This window comes from Mastomys coucha, unplaced genomic scaffold (genome assembly GCF_008632895.1).
Source record: "Mastomys coucha isolate ucsf_1 unplaced genomic scaffold, UCSF_Mcou_1 pScaffold3, whole genome shotgun sequence".
In the NCBI taxonomy this organism is placed as follows: domain Eukaryota; kingdom Metazoa; phylum Chordata; class Mammalia; order Rodentia; family Muridae; genus Mastomys; species Mastomys coucha.
The window spans coordinates 48,774,149-48,792,595 of record NW_022196909.1 but is presented as its reverse complement, the minus strand read 5'-3'; the positions used below and the strand labels follow the sequence as shown (position 1 = coordinate 48,792,595).

The 18,447-nt window shown below is 56.1% G+C and overlaps 1 protein-coding gene and 1 long non-coding RNA gene across 4 annotated transcripts in view; one reads left to right on the top strand and one right to left on the bottom strand.

The window, feature by feature from the left end:
- The window catches only part of Col11a2 (collagen type XI alpha 2 chain), a 31,089-nt gene extending 12,741 nt beyond the window's left edge, over positions 1-18,348 (bottom strand). The window contains exons 1-30 of one of the 3 annotated variants that reach the window (XM_031346521.1): positions 17,148-18,348; positions 14,592-14,741; positions 14,256-14,466; positions 13,147-13,309; positions 11,568-11,759; positions 10,703-10,780; positions 10,018-10,080; positions 9,265-9,444; positions 6,772-6,831; positions 6,620-6,661; positions 6,361-6,423; positions 5,978-6,052; positions 5,210-5,296; positions 4,917-4,973; positions 4,695-4,748; positions 4,560-4,613; positions 4,422-4,475; positions 4,210-4,263; positions 4,011-4,064; positions 3,879-3,923; positions 3,720-3,773; positions 3,237-3,281; positions 2,960-3,013; positions 2,755-2,799; positions 2,581-2,634; positions 2,153-2,197; positions 1,644-1,697; positions 1,513-1,557; positions 768-821; positions 397-504 (exon numbers count right to left, since the gene is read on the bottom strand). In XM_031346521.1, the coding sequence (XP_031202381.1) occupies positions 397-504; positions 768-821; positions 1,513-1,557; positions 1,644-1,697; positions 2,153-2,197; positions 2,581-2,634; positions 2,755-2,799; positions 2,960-3,013; positions 3,237-3,281; positions 3,720-3,773; positions 3,879-3,923; positions 4,011-4,064; positions 4,210-4,263; positions 4,422-4,475; positions 4,560-4,613; positions 4,695-4,748; positions 4,917-4,973; positions 5,210-5,296; positions 5,978-6,052; positions 6,361-6,423; positions 6,620-6,661; positions 6,772-6,831; positions 9,265-9,444; positions 10,018-10,080; positions 10,703-10,780; positions 11,568-11,759; positions 13,147-13,309; positions 14,256-14,466; positions 14,592-14,741; positions 17,148-17,229 (2,376 nt within the window). In that variant the 5' untranslated portion in view covers positions 17,230-18,348. Of the gene's footprint in view, positions 1-396; positions 505-767; positions 822-1,512; positions 1,558-1,643; positions 1,698-2,152; positions 2,198-2,580; positions 2,635-2,754; positions 2,800-2,959; positions 3,014-3,236; positions 3,282-3,719; positions 3,774-3,878; positions 3,924-4,010; positions 4,065-4,209; positions 4,264-4,421; positions 4,476-4,559; positions 4,614-4,694; positions 4,749-4,916; positions 4,974-5,209; positions 5,297-5,977; positions 6,053-6,360; positions 6,424-6,619; positions 6,662-6,771; positions 6,832-9,264; positions 9,445-10,017; positions 10,081-10,702; positions 11,458-11,567; positions 11,760-13,146; positions 13,310-14,255; positions 14,467-14,591; positions 14,742-17,147 lie in introns of those variants that run through there. The other 2 variants (XM_031346520.1, XR_004112155.1) reach the window with 2 other exon arrangements.
- Positions 2,448-5,272, top strand: LOC116074260. The gene is made up of 3 exons (XR_004112157.1): positions 2,448-2,565; positions 4,230-4,408; positions 4,861-5,272. It is a non-coding gene; the product is annotated as an uncharacterized LOC116074260 (long non-coding RNA).
- Positions 18,349-18,447: the final 99 nt, after the last annotated feature.

The following is an 18,447-nucleotide window of genomic DNA, read 5'->3' as shown; positions in this document are numbered from 1 at the left end:
GGCCATCCTAATGCCCCCCCAGATCACTGGGGTTCAGGGCCATCCTAATGCCCCCCACAGCTGCAGAAGCTTCACTCAGGAAGCCGACTGCTTGGGGCTACCTGTAGGACTGACAGAACAGGGCCACGCCCCTCCTCCCTCCATTCCCCTCCCCACATTCTCACTCGGGCTCATACCCACCCCACCCCCATGTCCTCCCTGTGCCTGCCATAGTGATAATTTTTCATGACCTCCTATGTGCCATCTCAGGCCGCTGGCACCCAGCAGATACCGTGCGTGCGTAGAGAGACACGGTTGATTCACAGCTATCTTTGATGAGTTGGCACCCAGTGTCCAGCCTGCCCTCCCTCCTCCCCCCAACCCCCGTGACCAAGCGCTCCTCCTCCCCATCATCACCTTCTCACCCACGAGCCCAGTAGGCCCGGGGTCTCCTGTGGGTCCGGTACGCCCTTTCGGCCCTTCAGGGCCATCTTCTCCCCTGGAACCAGGAACTCCAACCTCGCCCTGAGAGGAAAGTGGGGGGTGAGTGTCGGGGACAGAGATGGGTCTAGGCCCTCAGTAGAGAGGCAGGCACCAGCAAGGCCTGCTGGGATTGGCAGGTGTCTGAGAAGACACTGCAGGACAGCAGAGACACGCAGAGACAACGGGGGCGGGGCAATGGAGGGAAAGCTTCCATTTCAAGGGAGCACAGGATGGCTCAAGATGGAGAGCAGTAGGACAGAAGCCAGGGAATGGGGGGGGGGTGGAATCGGGCGATGTCTACTCACCCTGTCTCCCTTCACGCCTATGTCGCCTTTGAACCCAGGAAAGCCATCCTCGCCCTGGGAAAGACAGAAGTGAGAGGGCACCACAGAAGGTAAACGTGGGGGAGCTGGGAGGGGTCAGGGGGCACGGGTAAAGGGTGGATTTCACAGATGAGGGAAGGTGGAGCACTGAAAGAGAGGAGGGCAGGGGAGCACTGAGGGAGAGGAGGGCGGGGCACTGAAAGAGAGGAGGGCAGGATAACACTGAAAGAGAGGGGGGAGGGGGAACACTGAGGGAGAGAGGAGGGCGGGGAGCACTGAGGGAGAGAGGAGGGCAGGAGAGCACTGATGGAGAGAGGAGGGCAGGGGAGCACTGAGGGAGAGGAGGGCAGGGGAGCACTGAGGGAGAGGAGGGCAGGGGAGCACTGAGGGAGAGGAGGGCAGGGGAGCACTGAGGGAGAGAAGGGCAGGGGAGCACTGAGAGAGAGGAGGGCAGGAGAGCACTGATGGAGAGGAGGGCATGGGAGCACTGAGGGAGAGAAGGGCAGGAGAGCACTGAGAGAGAGGAGGGCAGGGGAGCACTGAGGGAAAGAGGAGGAAGGTGGAGCACTGAGGGAGAGGAGGGTAGGAGGAGCACTGAGGGAGAGGAGGGCAGGGGGGCACTGAGGGAGAGGAGGGCAGGGGAGCACTGAGGGAGAGGAGGGCAGGGGAGCACTGAGGGAGAGGAGGGCAGGGGGAGGTGCATGGAAGCCAAGAGCACACGGCTTACCTTTTCACCCTTGTGGCCCTTCAGGCCCCGAATTCCATCCACACCCTAGAATTATCGGGAGGGTATAGATGGAGAGATCAGCGAGGTTAGAGTACCCAGCCTCCCCCTCTTATTCCCTGGTGGACAGTTACCTTGACGCCTCGGGGGCCTGGGTATCCTAGAGGACCTTGTGGTCCGGAGGGGCCCTGCAAGAAGAAAAAGAGACTTAGGAAGGGACTCGGGATGTCACCATGGGGGGAGAGAGAAATGGAAACCCAGCAACCACACTGGGTGTCGGGGGTCACAGGACGCAGATCATGATCAGAGCCAAGTGAAGGATGACACAGGAAGTCCCAAGGACCGTCAGCACGCCCTCCCCGGTGTGAAGACACCCAAGGACTGTCAGCACGCCCTCCCCGGTCTGAAGACACCCAAGGACTGTCAGCGCGCCCTCCCCGGTCTGAAGACACCCAAGGACTGTCAGCGCGCCCTCCCCGGTCTGAAGACACCCAAGGACTGTCAGCACGGCCTCCCCGGTCTGAAGACACCCAAGGACTGTCAGCACGCCCTCCCCGGTCTGAAGACACCCAAGGACTCTCAGCACGGCCTCCCCGGTCTGAAGACACCCTCAGACGGTAAAAGGAAGTGTGGGAGGTCTCACCTGGTTCCCTTTGGTTCCAGGGGGACCTTCCTTCCCTGGGTGACCCTGCAAGAAGGAGGCAGAGAATGTAACTGCTGGGCCATGTCAACTTCCCAGGAGCCCCTGCCCTGTCAGCCAACACAGCAAGAACCACCACAACTCCCATGAGTGACCTTACGCCACCCTGAGGGATCTCATGGCAGACTCTGTGAGTGACCCTATGGCCACCCTGTGTGATCTCACAGTGGCCCATGAAGTGACCCTATGGCTACCCTAAGGGATCTCATGGCAGACTCTGTGAGTGACCCTATGGCCACCCTGAGGGATCTCACAGTGGCCCATGAGTGACCTTCCAGCCACCTTCCAGGACAAGGTCCACACTGGACAGACAGCCACTGGTGGAGCTTGCAGGCCGTGTACTGGGAAGAACAGAGGTGAGGACCACTCACCGGGAGTCCATCGGATCCAGGCATGCCAGGGAGGCCTGGTTTCCCACGAGGACCCTGCAGGAGGAAGGGCACGCTCACTAGAAGAATCAGCTCTCCACAGCTAAAGTCCCAGGAGAGAGGGAAGCGCTCCTCGCCCACCCCTAGGACCCCAGGTCCTGAGACTCAGTTACCCACCTTCTCTCCGTGAGGACCGATGGCGCCCTGAGGTCCGGGGAGGCCCTGCATGTGGAGAAAGAGAAGTCACAGGAGCCTCAGGACTGAGCCATTCTCAAGTGCTGGAGCAGGAGGGCCAGAGGCCCTGTCCCCACGCAGAGTATGACCCCTGCGAGCCTAGGTAGTGTCACCAAGCTTGGGATGTCCGGTAGGCGGGACCACTCACCTGGGTCCCTGGAGTACCCTGTTGTCCAGGAGGTCCTGGCTCTCCTTGAGGTCCCTAGAAACAAGCGGCCAGAACCAGCCCAGGCAGGGTCAGGCAGGGTCAGGCAGGGTCAGGCAGGGGTCAGAAGATGGTGACAAAGCAGAGAGGTCAGAGAGTGTCCAGGGTGGTCCAGAGGACAGGGCAGGAAACAAATAGGAAGGGGTTCAAAATGGCAGCCAACAGGACTAGGTAGGGCCCTGCAGGGGAGAGGGGCGGGTTCTCTCAGCCAGTCACTCACCAAGCTCCCTTTGGGGCCATGGGGACCATCCATGCCTCGGACTCCCTGAAACACAAGACAGGGTACGCAGGCTGGACGCTGGGACCAGGCCAGGAGCGCTGGGGCCAGGCCAGGAGCGCTGTGGCTTCTGGGATGCCTGGGCATCCCAGAAGGTGGACAGCAGACGCCCAATCAGACCGCGCATTCCTCTCAGCCTCAGACGGGCCCAGCCAGCGTGGACCTGCAGGGTGTGGGTCTGTGGGCTTGAGGGCTTGTTTTGTTTTCCTTGAGGATTTTTGTTGTGTTTGGCTACGGTCAGAGCCCTGGTGCACTGCACCATACGGTCCACCAAGTGCTTCTTGGGGGGAAGCTAGAGCAGAAATAACTGGGGTCCAGGAGTGGAAACGCTCATGGACAGGGGAAGAAGAATGAAAGTATCAGGAAGGATGGGAAACTGGAGAGATCAGGGGTAAGGTCAGGCCTGGAAGCCGGGGTGTCACTTACCGGGGGCCCAGGAATGCCAGGGGGGCCTTTAGGGCCAAGGAGTCCTCTAGGTCCCTGCATTCAGAATTGACAGGGACAGCATCAGGGGGTGACAGAGAAATGTGTTCCCTTTTGTGCCCATTGCTTCCTGTGCTTCCCCAGAGCATCCCAGATACTCACAGACTCTCCAGGCAGCCCCCGGGGCCCAATCTCTCCGTCGTCACCCTGGAGAAGGAAGGCGTGCTGAATGAATCAACCTGGCCTTCTAGACTTCTCCTGAGTTCCAGCCCCTGCCCCGACTAAGGCACTCACCCTCTCTCCGTCCTCACCCGGAGGCCCAGGAAGGCCCTGAGCACCTGTATCGCCCTGGAAACAGAGAGAACAGTGAAAGGGGATCCCAGGTCCCACTGACCCTTCCCTGAGCTCCCAGCCTCCATGATTTATTCTGAGGTCCTGACTTCCCCTCCGGAGGTCTGTCCCCATCACTCCAGCCAGCTCCCTTCACACTCACCCTTTGTCCCTTCTCGCCAGGTAGCCCTGGAAGTCCGTCGAAACCTCGGTCACCCTAGGAAGAAGAGGGAAAATCAAACGGAGGGTCTAGCCCTGTCCCATCCCTTCCTACTCTGTCCTGGATGAGGAGGAACTGTATCCCATGAGAAAGTGGTGAGCCCTGGCGGGTCAGGCAAGGCGGATGCAGGCGTCCCAGGAGGGTAAGCACGCTACCTTCACGCCAGGTTCTCCAGGCATCCCTCGGGCTCCATCAGCACCTGCTCGGCCCTGGGGGAGCAAAGCATGTGTGAGAGCGGGAAGGGACATGGCCCCCTCTCCTCATAGCTCCATTTCCATCCCCAGAGGACTTACCCTTCGCCCAGCCTTGCCAGGAGGGCCTGTGAGGCCCTGAGGTCCTCTGGGGCCCTAGTAAGGGGAGAGACAGGGATGGTTAACGGGCACAGAGGAGGGGCACTGGGCTAAACATCGGACGTGGGGGGTTGTCACCTGTGGGCCCAGGTCTCCAGATTCTCCCTTCAATCCAGGGCTCCCAGGCTGACCCTGTGAGAGAGAAGATGAACTTGTGGAAGGACGCAACCAACAGTGAACTCAGCCCCCCACCGCGTCTCCCTGCCAAAGAAGCAAGACAACTTCTGACCTGGTTCTCTTATAGGACTACCTACAACTGAGAACACCAAGAGACACCGCTTTAACATCCAGCCCACTCACCAATGGTCCAGGGCGGCCCGTGTATCCCATGGGGCCAGGGGGCCCACGGAGTGCCAGCTAGAAGAGCAGAAGAGACAGAAGGGGTGAGAAGGAAGCCATGTGAGAGAACTCCAACAACCCTAGGTTTAATTATCCGTCCTCTCTCTAATCTTCACCCTGTGACCTTCACTCTCCTCCATCTCCCCTCGGCCTCAGAAAACCCACCCTCTTTCCACACCATTCTTCCCTTTCCACCACAGACCTCCCTCTACCAGGACCACACCCCTACCCCCCAACCCCCAGCCCCTGCTCACCCGTGCCTGCTGCAGAATCGCCTGGGCCTGGGCCTCCTGGGCTGCCACCACGGGGCCCTTGTCACCCCCACTGCTGCCAAACCGGAACTGGGGGACAACGGAAGATTCAAGTTCCCCTCCAGAAAATCCAAGTGGCCTCCAAGGAGGAGGTGCCATGCAGCGTCGTGGGTGTGCCCTGGCTCTGGATGGGTACTCGGAGGCTTCTAGAATCTCACTTCCTCCCACCACTACCCCCTTTTTTTTTTTTTTTTTTTTTTTTTTTTTTTTTTTTTTTTTTTTTTTTTTTTGGTTTTTCGAGACAGGGTTTCTCTGTATAGCCCTGGCTGTCCTGGAACTCACTCTGTAGACCAGGCTGGCCTCAAACTCAGAAATCCACCTGCCTCTGCCTTCCAAGTGCTGGGATTAAAGGTGTGCACCACCACAGCCTGGCTCTCCCACCCTTCTTCCCACTGTAGCCTCTTCAAGACCCTCCTCTGGTTCTTCCCCTAAAACGTGATATCTTCCTGCCCTGTTTCAGATGACCCATGTTTGCTTCCAGGTCCAAAGAGACTGTACTCTTCCCACCCCATCCCCCAAAAGGCCAACTGCTCCAGCTGAAGCTATGAGCTCCAGGTCCTTCCTCTGTCATGGTCCACGCGCTGAGAGCTGAGACTTCAGGTGTGCACCGTCATGCCCAGCTTTCCCTCCACAACCTTCTCTGTTAGTTCTCAGTGAGACAACCCCCACCCCCTACCCCGAACCTGTTTCAAAGCCCAGAAGGTAACTCACTGGGAGCATCAGAGACGTGCCAGGAGGACCAGGGGGCCCATCTGATCCAGGGAGCCCTGCTCGGCCAGGGGGGCCCTGAGTGGGAAAGAGTAAGAAAAAGGGGGAGCCAGGATCATGTTAGGAATGTGACATCATTTTGAGATCCTTCACTATAGGACCAACACAGACATCTCTAGATCTCTGTTGAATGTTCTACCCAATGAAGGAAAGTGGAGGGAGATGCTAGGTTACGTTCTCTTCAATCAGAGAGGGCTTCCACACTTTAGGTTGTGGGGAGCACAATCAAGTCTTTAATTAGGCAATTGATAACTGAACACAGCACACACCCCAGGGGTACACATGGCTCTCCTGCAGCTACCCCACCCCTCAAAACACTCACTTACCCTCTCACCAGGGTCTCCAACTGGGCCTGGGTTCCCCTGGATGCCAGGGGGTCCAGACAATCCCTGAGGGACAAAAAGAAGGAAAGTCAGATGTGCACATCAGACAGAGGGCGGGGCATGCGGCAGAGGTGTGGGGATCTGGAGCTAGGCCTGGAAGGGCTCTTTAGAGTGGAGACCTGGATACACCTAGGCAAGCCACACAAGCACCTGAAGGAAAGGTCTCTAACAAACGAAAGGGCTGCTAATGTAATATACTCACCGCCGGGCCTTCCGGGCCTGGGGGTCCCTCTACGAACATACCCTGTGAAGTCAGACATCCAAGGTTAGAGGCCACAGGGCCAGCACCTACCCCATTATTTCCTCCCCCTCTTCTCCCCACCCCGCTTCAGTTCTGTGACCAGTGTGACTTACAGGCTCCAGCACCGCAGGCTCTCCCTTCTGTCCCTTTAGCCCCCGGGGTCCGTGGGCAACCTGAGGGAGACATACATGTAACCCCCCAGCGGGGCCCGTGAACAGCCGGGACAACGGGATTGCCCCACCCAACTCCAGCCTTCACCTACACATCACCTCCAAACTCTAGGCCCTGGGCCATGGTCTACTAAAGCAAGCCCATGCTGCCGCTCTGAGAAGATTCCAAACCCCAGCATTCCTCTCTTATGGGGGACCCCACCCTGTCACCAAAGGCTCCTTCTGACCCCAGGAATTCTTAGATACTTCTCCATCCTTACCCCACTTGTCAAGTAGTGGGTAGGTTTATTTCTTGGGTGAACCAGATGAGAATCTGATTTTAAAAGCCATGAAATGAAAAGCATGTGCCCTAATGGATAGGCAATTATCTAAGGTTTACAAGGTAAAAATGCCCACAGGGGCTGGAAAGATGGCTCAGCAGCTAAGAGCACTTTGTTGTTCTTGCAAAGGATCTGAATTTGGTTCCCAGCACACACATGGTGGCTCACACCATCTGTAACTCCAGTTCTAGAGGATCCAACACCCTGAGGATCACATCTCCACAGGCATCAAGTATGCATGTGGTGTGCACATACATATAGACATATACATGTCTCTGTGTTTATGTGTCCAGTCAAAACACACACAAAGGAGAGACTGAGAAAGCCACTGTCACTGATATCCCAGAATCTAGTCTCCCAACTGGATTTCAAAAAAATACAGATCTTGGGGTCAGTCAACTAAACTTTAGAAGTAACTCCCATAATTCCCTAGCTCCCTTCCCAGCAAGAGTTCTGTGCCTCCTATCTCCTCCCTTATTATATACGCCGCCTTAAGTCGACCAGTCCCTCCCTCCTACTCTTCCACTCCAATTCCCACTCTAAGCTCTAGGCCAGACCAAAGACAGCGACAGACAGGATCAAGGCCATTTGCTATCACCCCAATGCCCCCCAGTGAAGATCTTCGGAATCCTCCCCTCTACCCCGTGATCAGTTCACAAATCCCAGCTCAACCCCAAGTACTCAAAAAGCAGCACAAGGCGAAGGCAGCAAGGGTGGCCATAAGGGATGGGCAGGGCACAATGTTAGGCAGCAGCAGCAGCAGGGAACCAGCTGTGACAGCAAGGCAGGCAAATGACAGAGCGGAGCCAACGGGAAGCAGTCCAACAGCCAGGGGTGTTTGAAGACCTGGGAAAACCACTGAGGAGACAAACAAAAGGACTTCCCCCCTTGGAAGCAAGACTTATGCCAGAGCCAAGAAAAATTAAACATGGCCAAGATGGCTAGAAAACACAGTGAACAGACAGGAAGAGCTCAGAGAGACAGGAAGCAGTCGAGAAAAAGGAGTCCAGGAAGTGGATCTTCAAAAACAACATGGCTACCATGACCAAGGGAGAAAAGAAATGCAGAAAAACAAATAGAGAGTGACTCTTGCAAAGAGAATTAAGACGATGAAAGGCAAGGTCCAGAGAAAACACGGACATCAAGGCGAGGACACACAGGAAACGGCCACGATAAATATCTAGGTCCACAATGGATATCCTTCTAATCCTGATAATCTGAGGTACCCAGGAGTGGCTTATTGTCAAAGAAAACTGACACAAGACATCAAGAAGATCAGAACACAAACAAACAATCCCTGTAGTTCAGCCTCACACAGCCACCAAGAGGGACACCAAGGCTACAGACGACAGAGAAACACAGATCAGAAACAACCACAAAAGTTGGAAAATGTCACACGGGAAGCTAGGAAGCCTGCCATCACCATGGACACAAAGTTGTTTTGAGCAAGAGGAGATGAGTGAGACAGATGGGTGCCAGACACAAGGCAGCTGCTTATTGACTGAACAAGTTTATAACCTCTCTCTTTCTCTCTCTCTCTCTCTCTCTCTCTCTCTTTCTCTCTCTCTCTCTCTCTCTCTCTTTCTCTCTCTCTGGTGGTGGTGGGGTTCAAGACAGGGTTTCTCTGTGTAGCCCTGGCTGTCCTGGAACTCACTGTGTATACCAGCTGGCCTCAAACTCAGAAATCCTCCTGCCTCTACCTCCCAAGTGCTGAGATGAAAGGCATGCTCCACCATATCCATCTCGATTTAGACAAGGAGTGGCCAAAAAAGAAAGGAAGTGGCCGTGGGATTGAAAAACAGTCTAGTTACCACAGACAGAGGATGTACAGGGAGCCACGGGGTAAGACACTGGGCAAGAGAAAGCAGAAAGTGACCTTTTCAAGCAACACAGATATCTCATGTAAAGGGAATGTGACAAACCAACAGGAAGTAGCCCATAGCCAACAAGGATCAAACAGGAAGTAGCCCACAGCCAACAAGGATCAAACAGGAAGTAGCCCACAGCCAACAAGAATCAAACAGGAAGTAGCCCACAGCCAACAAGGATCAAACAGGAAGCAATCCACGAAGCGTCCCCGATGGCAAAGGATGGACCAGGAGCTGCTTCCACTTACGGCTCCTGAGTGAGCTGTCTCCGCAGAGAGGGCAGGGCCAAGCTCAGTCTCCTCACGATAATCATCCCCATAGCCATAGGTGTAATCGTAGAACCCTGCTGGGGAGTCTGTGCCTCCCTCCCCATATTCCTCTGTCTGGAAACTGTCAGGTGTTGGGGAGACCTGGAGATCTGTCTGCTCCTTCCCATGGACCGGGAGGGAGGAAGGATAGATGGAGGCATTAGGCCTGAGAAGATGTCCTCTGGGCCCCAGGGTTTGATAACTTCTAGCCCAAGGATCCTGAGGGTTGCTGGGACTGGGGTGTTCTTCCTCCAAGGGATCAAGGGGAGGGACTGGATGGAACCGGAATGACTACTGACCACAAAGTGGATGTTTGGACATGGGCAAGGTTAGAGGATACAGTGAAGAATGGGAAGGATGGCCGGAGGGCTGGACACAGGACAGTCCATAGACATAATGACAGATGAGGAGTCCAAGACCAAAGACAGAGAGAAGAGAGTGAGAATGCTGGACAGAAAACGGACCCAAGAATGTCGCAATGGTACAGGGAGGAGCTCACTTAACACCAACATGGGGAAGCTACTTTAGCGTCAAAATGCAATGAGGCGGCCATGACACCATAAGAACCGGACATACTCAGACAAGCAGGTAGAGGTCTAGAGGGACAGGAAATGTCTTAAGAGCCCTCCGGCCAGGGAGGCGTGGCTTGTCAAGATGCTATGGGAGTTGGGATGAAGCTGGGGATGAAGTTACCTCTTCAAGGAATGGCAAGGGGCTGACCTCCAGGACTCCTTCCTCTTCGCCTGGGCTGGGGTACTAGCCCCAAGGGGAGGAGGAAAGGAGTGAGGGGGAGGTGAGAGAGTAGCAGGGAAGAAAGCAAAGCTGCAGCCTGCCCTCACCACAGTGGGATCTGGGACGGGGGTTGGGGGAAATCTCAGATCTTGCAGCCCCTTTGAGGAAGGCAGTTTGAGGAGAATCAGTCTCCAGTGTCTATAAGTTGGGGGCAAAGATCTGGATGCCCCGTTCTACCTGCCGATAACCGCTGCCTCTGGTCCTGGGGGGAGCCCTGGCAGTGGGGGAAGCTGCCCGTCGAGCTGGGTGTCGGGAGGGGGGAGGCTGGCCGAGGGCTTTGCCAGAGCGTCCAGCTGGAGAGGGCCTCCGGGCTGGTGAGGGGGGTGCCTGCCTGGCTGCTGACCTCTTGGCAGGAGGGCTAGACTTTCGGGGAGGGGTCCGACGCCCCCTAGGGGGAGGGGGAGCCCTGTGGTTGGAGCTCTGAGGACGCTGCAGTGGAGAAATAGGGGGGCAGGCAGTGAGCAAATGACCCTCTATAATCTAGTGTCTGCCCCCAGAAGCTGGGGTATGATGGGGGCTTAACGCAGAGGACACTGATGGGGGACACTGGGAGAAAGGGAAGAGATGAAGGGGACCCCGAGGTTACCTGATAATCAGGGGCTGTCCCTGTAGTCATCACATCGTAAGAGGGGGGGTCGTAGTCATAGTAGAGAGACTCAGTGGGCTGGGAGCAGGGAGAGGGACAGACAGGATGGGAGATTGGGGGGGATAAGGTGATGGTGTGGAGGTTGGGAAAGGGGGTGTAGGGTCGGAGAATGAGGGTTGTGAATAGAGGAGAGGTGACAGCAAGGGAGAGAGGTGGGGGGTGGGGGGGAGAGAAAGGAAGAAGGAGGGGATGGGGGAGGGAAGAAAAGAGGAAATGGGTTTCCGTGTGGATGGAAGTAGACATGATTAAGAGATTGAGCCATTAGTCTTCAGACTGTCCCAAGAACACATCTGCACCCCGAACTCTCAGGCCCCCCAACCCAGACTTCTGCCCCTCTTCCCACTGTATCCCTGAGTCGCTTGGTGAACCATGGACAGTCTGTTCCCTGAGATTCCCTCTACCCCTAGTCCCTCCCTATCCCTGCCCCCCTCTTGGTACCATGTCTCAGCTCCAGTCACCTCTCCCCTTCTCCTCGGGGCTCACCTGTCCCCCTATCATCTCCCAATCTCTTAATTCAAGAAAGAGATGGGAAACCCAAGGCAGACAGGAAGAAGATGTCACACGGGTAGGGGCACACAGCTCCCACCAGGGATTCTTCTTCTTATTACCCTTTTTATTTTTAAATGAAAATAAAAAGGCTGATGACTGAGGACTGGGAGGAGGGCATGATGGGAATGGGGAAGTCCAGCTGCAGACTAAACAAGAAGACGGGAGGGCAGTGAGGGTGGAGCACTGTGGGGACAGCCCTGGACAAGCTTGCTGCCCTCCCCACAGGCTGCAGTGTCTGTTTGCCCCACTCCCTCACCTGCTGCTGGGGCTCCTGGCTCTGTGGCTTATGGAGTCTCGCTGGCTCCTTCTTTGGAGATCTCTGGGCTCTGTGAGGCTTCTGGGCCTGAGGCCCGTCCCTCTGTTCTCTCTCACATTCCAGATCCTTCTGTCCACAAGACTGGTAGGCAGCTTGCACGCCTGGGACAATGCGGAGCTCCTGAACATCACCCTGCAGAGATGAGGAGAAAAAAATGATGGAGAGATAAATGGGGGAGCTCGGAGAGGTGGCGGGAATGGTCTGGGATGAGGTGACTGGGTCAGGCAGGCACACAGAGGAACAGGCAAGGCGGTGCGTGCATCCATAGGTAGGTCAGTGGGTGTCGGTGACTAGGTGGCTGGTGGGTGGATGAACAGAGAAACTGGCTGAAGGAATCGATCAGGTAGTGAGCAGGTGGTGTATGGGTGACTGAATAGCTGTATGATGGTCTGGGACTAAACTGTGTCATGGGAGAAGGTCGCGATCAGCTTCCTGCAGGGATCTCCATAGCAATGGACAGTCAAGAGGACAGGGATCTTCATCCCTTCCCATCCCATCCATAAGAGATGCCCTGGGTTTCACATCTCAGAAAGTCAATGAGCCTGGGTCACTCAGACCGACAGGTCAGATCTCGAACTCAGGCTGAACACAGGTCATCTACTGCCTCTGTGGTCACACAGTGTCTCCACGGTGGCTTCTAGAGACAGGTACAGCCTTGGATGTGTGGCCTTATAGCATCAGTGGCGGTGAGGGTTCCCTGGATGAACCTCTAGAAATGAAGACACCGTCTCCTTCTGAAGCCCGGTGGCAATTATTTGCATCCACAGAAGGTGCTTACTCGCTTGCTCATCTCAAAGCAAAACCAAGAACTCCTTGGGGTGACTGAGACCTGAGAGGATCGCGCTGTGTTTTCAGTCACCAATGAGGCACAGTGTTCAGAAAACAGTAGCTGGCTATGTGCGTGCTGGGTGGATGGATGGATGGGGTGGGAAGGTGGATGGGTGAATAGATGTTCAAGTTCGAGAAAATGACAGTGGATGAATGGACGGGTGGGTGGATGATGGATTCACAGCTTGAAGGAGGTATAGTTCTTCAGGCTGATGACAGGTAAGTGTGTCAATATAAGCCTATATGTATGAGGAGGGAGCTGCCTGGGTAAATGGTCAGGCAAGCAAATGGGTGAATATATTGGCAAGGTGGTGCGCGCATCCATAGGCCTGTCAGCGGGTGTCTGGTGAATAGGTGGGTGGCTGGGTGGATGAACTGGAGTGGATGCATGCATGAGGGGTTGTCTGTGGGTGAGTGGATAGCAGGGCATGTGGATGGAGAAGTAAATGAGTTGAAGGAATAGATGGATTGGTGAACAGGTAACGTATGGACGACTGAACAACTAGCTATAAGCTATATCTATGTAAGGGGGTCCACTGAGTACATCCACTCTGACAAGAAATGGGGATAAAAACCCATGGGAAGAGAAATAAATGCAAGCTTAGGCCTAGGAAGATAGAGGGATGAAGCCAGAAGTGCGGCCATGCGGTGTGAGGACAGGATCACTCTCCCTGGACCCCGCTGCACTTACTTCAAAGACTTCATCGTCGAGGATGTGAGCACCAAAGATCACCACCCCGTGGGTGTCCAACACCGGATGCACACTTCGGGGAAGGGGCCGGGTGACTCGCTTCTTACAGTCCACAATGAGAGTGACAGACTGACCCTTCACAGCCACAGCCACGTGGTGCCACCTATTCATGGGGTAAGAAGTTCACGTGACTTACTCGTGAAAGCAAGGAATCAGCAGGGCCGGCCCACAGCAAATACAAGACTTGGCAAAGCTAATGGGCTTAAGAATCACAATGGTGGGGCTAGAGAGATGGTTCGGTGGTTAAGAGCACTTGTTGCTCTTCCAGAGGGTCTGGGTTCAAATCCCAGTTCCTATATGGTGGTTGGCAACCACCTGTAACTGTAGTCCCTGGGGATCTGATACCCTTTTCTGGCATGTGTACAAGTACCAGGCACACACACGGTGCATGGACATACGTGCAGGCACTAATCAACCAATATGTGGTGGGCATTTTCTTTTTTTCTTTATTTTTTTATTTTTTTTATTTTCGAGACAGGGTTTCTCTGTGTAGCCTTTGCTGTCCTGGAACTCATTCTGTAGACCAGGCTGGCCTCGAACTCAGAAATCTGCCTGCCTCTGCCTCCCAAGTGCTGGGATTAAAGGCGTGCGCCACCACTACCTGGCAGTAGGCATTTTCTAGTTGGGGTGTCATGTGTGATGATCTTTGTCTTACAGACATAGAAACTGAAGGTCAAAAAAGTTAAGTAATTTCCCAGTGTACCAGGAGGTACTTTTTTTTTTTTTTTTGGTTTTTTGAGACAGGGTTTCTCTGTATAGCCTTGGCTGTCCTGGAACTCACTCTGTAGGCCAGGCTGGCCTCGAACTCAGAAATCCACCTGCCTCTGCCTCCCAAGTGCTGGGATTAAAGGCGTGCGCCACCACCGCGTGGCTGGGAGGTACCTTTTAATCCCAATTCCCAGACATTGTCTCTGAGACCCAAATACTGATCAAGAAGTGACAAGTCCAGGCAGTGGCCAAGTGTACCCAAAGGTCCAGTAGAGGTCCTCAGTTTAGAAATTGGGGGCTGTGTGTCACTTCAGGCAGGACAAAGGGACAAGGTGACTTACTTGCCATCTGCAAGGCTGAGGCCTCGGAAGATGGGCTGAGCGGAGGCTTGCGGCCGTCCCCTCTGGTCCTCATAGAGAAAGCGGACCGGGCGGCCGAGCTCCAGGCCCAGCTGCTGGACTCCCTGGGCGCTGTATAGAGTCAAGAGAGGAGCCTGGAGGCCAGGGCGGGCCCGGACAACAGTCAGCAGAGAGAAGTCTTTGGGGAAGCCTCCTAGTACCACAGAGAGATGAGAGAGAGAGAGAGAGAGAGGGAGAGAGACGCACAGATGGAGTGAGAGGTGAGAGGCGAGAGGCCCCAAACCTCATCTCACCACCTCCCCATCTCGATGACCAAACCTGGGAAGAGCTGGCGGGTGGGTGCGCTGAGCTGGGCAGGCCGCGCCACCCGGTAAGCCGCATCACCTGGACAGACCCCTTTTGATTTCCGAACACCATCGGGAAGGGAGGGGAACCTCAGGGAGCGAAGCACGTCCACAGAGGGTGCACCTGGGAGAGTCAGGGTTAGAGTTAGGAGTCGGAACACACGTCCCGAGGAGTCAGGGTTAGAGTTCACACATCCCGAGGAGGTCTAAATGGGGGACACCCAGATCCCCCTTACATTCTCCCAAAGGGGCCTGCATGGATGGGAAGCAAAGTGACCCCGAGGGGAGGCGCACCTAGCTGGCTGGCGTGCAGCTCTATGCTCTCCCCTCCCTCTCGCAGCATCTGTGTCAGACTCACAGTCTCTGTCCTTCAGCTGTGAATCTCTGCTAAGCTCTCTCTGATTCCCAGCTGTCTGCCCTTTCTCTCCTGCCCTCTGCCCGTGTCCCCCGCCTGCGCACCTGCTGGACCCTCCCACCCCCTCTCTTCAGTTTTCCCATCTCCCTGATACCCTGTTCGCCCTGTTCTTTCCCTCTTTCTCCCTCTTTCTCTCTTTCCGTATCTCTCAGCCTTCGGCTTCCTGGCATCGGCTTGGTCTCTAGCACAAACAACATCTGGACAATCGATCATCCTGGGCACAGAGCAGCAGAGAGGTGGCTGTAGAAGAGAGGTCTTCCAGCTGCTACAGAGACTGGGTGGAGGTGGGGGTAGGGGCACTTCTGCTTGTGCTAAGGAAGGGCATAATGAGTGAGGTGGCCCAGAAGCCTCGGCTCTCAGACTTGGCGAATAGGTTCCAAGAGGGGGAAGGGGAAACTGAAGCTGCTACACAGACCAGGAGTGGGTCCAGGGCCCCAAGCCACACATCTGTAGATGCTATCAGAGTTCTTGCCCAGAGCCCAGGCAAGCTCCGGACACCTGGAACCTCAGCCTTGCCCTGCCATCCCCCACAACCTGAATCCAAAGATTCAAGTCGCAGGCCATCAGCCAGGTCTCCTTTGATTTCAGCTTCCTGGGTCCAAACTCGATGGAACGTGAAAGCTCGATCCCACACTTCCCACACCTTCTCCACAGCGGTGAACTCCCACAGAGAGTGCTTGAAAAGTGTTGGTAGAAGTGTGGGGCGGGGCAGAGGCCAGGGCAGTCAGGAGAGCAGAGCCGGGTGGGGTGGGTGAGGTGGGGCAGGCAGGAGAGAAAAGGCCCTTTGAGTCCAGGAGCTGAGGAAACCGCGACCTTCCCCCCGCCCTTGAGGAGCCTGGCCCCAAAGTGTGGCAGCTTCGCAAACACTGACACACAAGGGCAGCTTTGAGAGAGTATGGTGAGGGAGACAGAGACACAGAGACTCACAGAGACCCCGGGCAAAGGAGACCTGAGAGGTCCCCACCCTCCACCAAAGCCTGATGGAGGACAGGTCCACACCGTGCTCACAGGCCCACCCACCTCAAGCCACATACTAACCCCACTGTCTCAGACCCACTGCCACTCCATCTATCCCCCTCAGCCCCCAAACGCCCTGTCCTATACTCTCAGGAATTCTTAGTTACTCATCTCCCTGGAGTCCCACCCTCCCGCCCCCACTCAGTTCCCAAATGGAGACAGTTATACTTGGTCATCCTTCTGCCTGGGCTCTGTAAACACCATGGACTTAGTCTTTCTGCCTTTTCTTTGGTCTAACCTAGATCCTTTACACAGTTGATCATCCTGCCTATTTTCTCTCTTAAGCAGAGAAAACATGAATAATGGAGATCTATACAAAAATCAGACAGACACACACACACACACAGGCACACACACAGACACACAGACACACACACACACACACACATTCTAGGAGAGAGGAACTGGTTCCTTCCTGCTTAGACCCAGTCATCAAATCCTCTTTTCTAGGAGCCTTTCCTTCTGGAGGTAAAAGAGGGAAAGATGGGGCCAGTGGACACCAGGGTCCCATGGGAGTCCCGCTGGCCAGAGGGGGAGGGGCAGGAATGCAAAGAGTTGGCTCTGGCCTCAGACACCTGATCCTGGCCTGTCCAGCGGCCGTCCTGTTGGCAGCCAGCCCCTGTGCTCCCTAGAGCCAGCCGCGTGGCAGCATCCAGGGCACAGGGAGGGGTTGGGGGACCCAAAGAGGACGGGACAGTGGAGGTAGCTTTCTTCCCTAGCCTTCTAGGCTCCAACCTACAGATGTTAACCCCATTACCCATCAGCCCTGGCATTCACTACCCTGATATCAGCAAAGCCAGGACAAAACTGGCTTTGGCCATCTCAGGTCCAAGGACCCAAACCAAGAATCCAGCCTACTTAGGCTCTGGGCTGTGCTCCCTGTTGGTTGGTGTCACCTGCCCTCTGCGAGTCATTCCAAGGAGGGAGACAGTCCTATAGTGGCTCCAGGGAACCCAAGTGTCATGCTCTTCGTCTAAACCCTGGTGCCCAAAATCCCTCTCTTAAGGCTTAGACGCTCCCACTCCAGGTATCAGAGGTCCTGTCCTGGCTGATGCCACAACCTCCAACTGACTGACACCCAGGCAGGACTCCTCTTACCTGCCCATCCCGGGGCAGTGCTCAGACCCAGCACCAGAGGTAGGAGCAGAAGGAGGCGGTGGCAGCGGCTGCACCGCTCCATTGCTCAGAACGCCAGATCCCAGGCCGTCCTGGTGCTGACAGTAGACAGAAGCCAGCTGAGCCTCGGAACCAGGACCCTGGGATGTCAGCAGTTTTCAGCGGCCCAGCTCCATGCAGCAAGGTGCCGTTGCGGGGGGGCACCTCTGCTTGTCAGTGTTGCTTGCTCTTCGGTGGCCGCTACTGTGTGCCCCTGGCCACCCTGGCAGCTTAGAGACCCCAGCTCGCCCCCGCCCCCAGGTCCAGCTCCCGCCTCTAGCAGCCCGCCCACAGCCACCAAGGGGAAACCCCACCCCATCTCCACCTGGGCAGGGGAGTGAGGGCTGGAAACCTTCCTCACTCGCTAGCCCTGGAAGGGTACCCCCCTACTCCTGGAGGATTAGGTAGCCTGCGTGCCCCCTCAGATGGCATTTGCGGGAACAGACCATCTTCTCCAGCCTCCCTTCACTTTTATGATCCTATGGTCCTTTCACACCACGGCCGCCGCCCTTGGGGGCCCAAAGCCCCTCTGCAGCGTCCGGGGAGGGACTCAGGGCACAGTGGGACAGAAGGGGCGGGCCTAGGGTGACCGTCCCACGCCCACTTGTAATCAGGCCTCCATAATTACCTCCCTCGTCCTGCCACAAGTAATTACAGAGCAGCCCTGGGCTGGGTGTTTATAGACTCAGCTATAGATAGTGACCCAAAGGTGGGGGGGGGGGGCATAGGGTCGCCCTGCGGAACAGAGAGCCCAGAGATGGGTGAATTGCTAATTGCCCCAAAGGATAAAAATGCTAGACTAGGTAACGCAGAATGAAAAGGGACACAGGACAGGCGATGCTGCTGGAAAGGTCTGGCAAAAGGGGGTCACTCAGGGACGTGGCCGTTCTAGGAGGGTAACGCTGAGACCAGCGCGCCCCTAAGGGTGGGCACGGTGCCGGGTCTGCCGGGAGCCTGTGGTGAAGCCGGGGTGAAAGCTGGAGCGAGTGAGCCGCCGCCGCCCGCTGGCGCTGGGAGGGCACCGGCAAACAAGGCGCCTTTGAAAAGCAGCCGGTCTCCCTCCTCCGGGGCAGGCCCGCCCCCAACCTGGCACACCCTCTCCCCCTCCCGACAAAGCACGCCTTGTGTCCCCCACCCTGCACCGCCTCTGCAGCCCCAGGGAACCTCGGGCCGCGGCAGCATCCAGGGAGCGCGTCAGGGTTTCTCACCGGATATCCCCACACCTAGATGCCCTGGTGCCCAC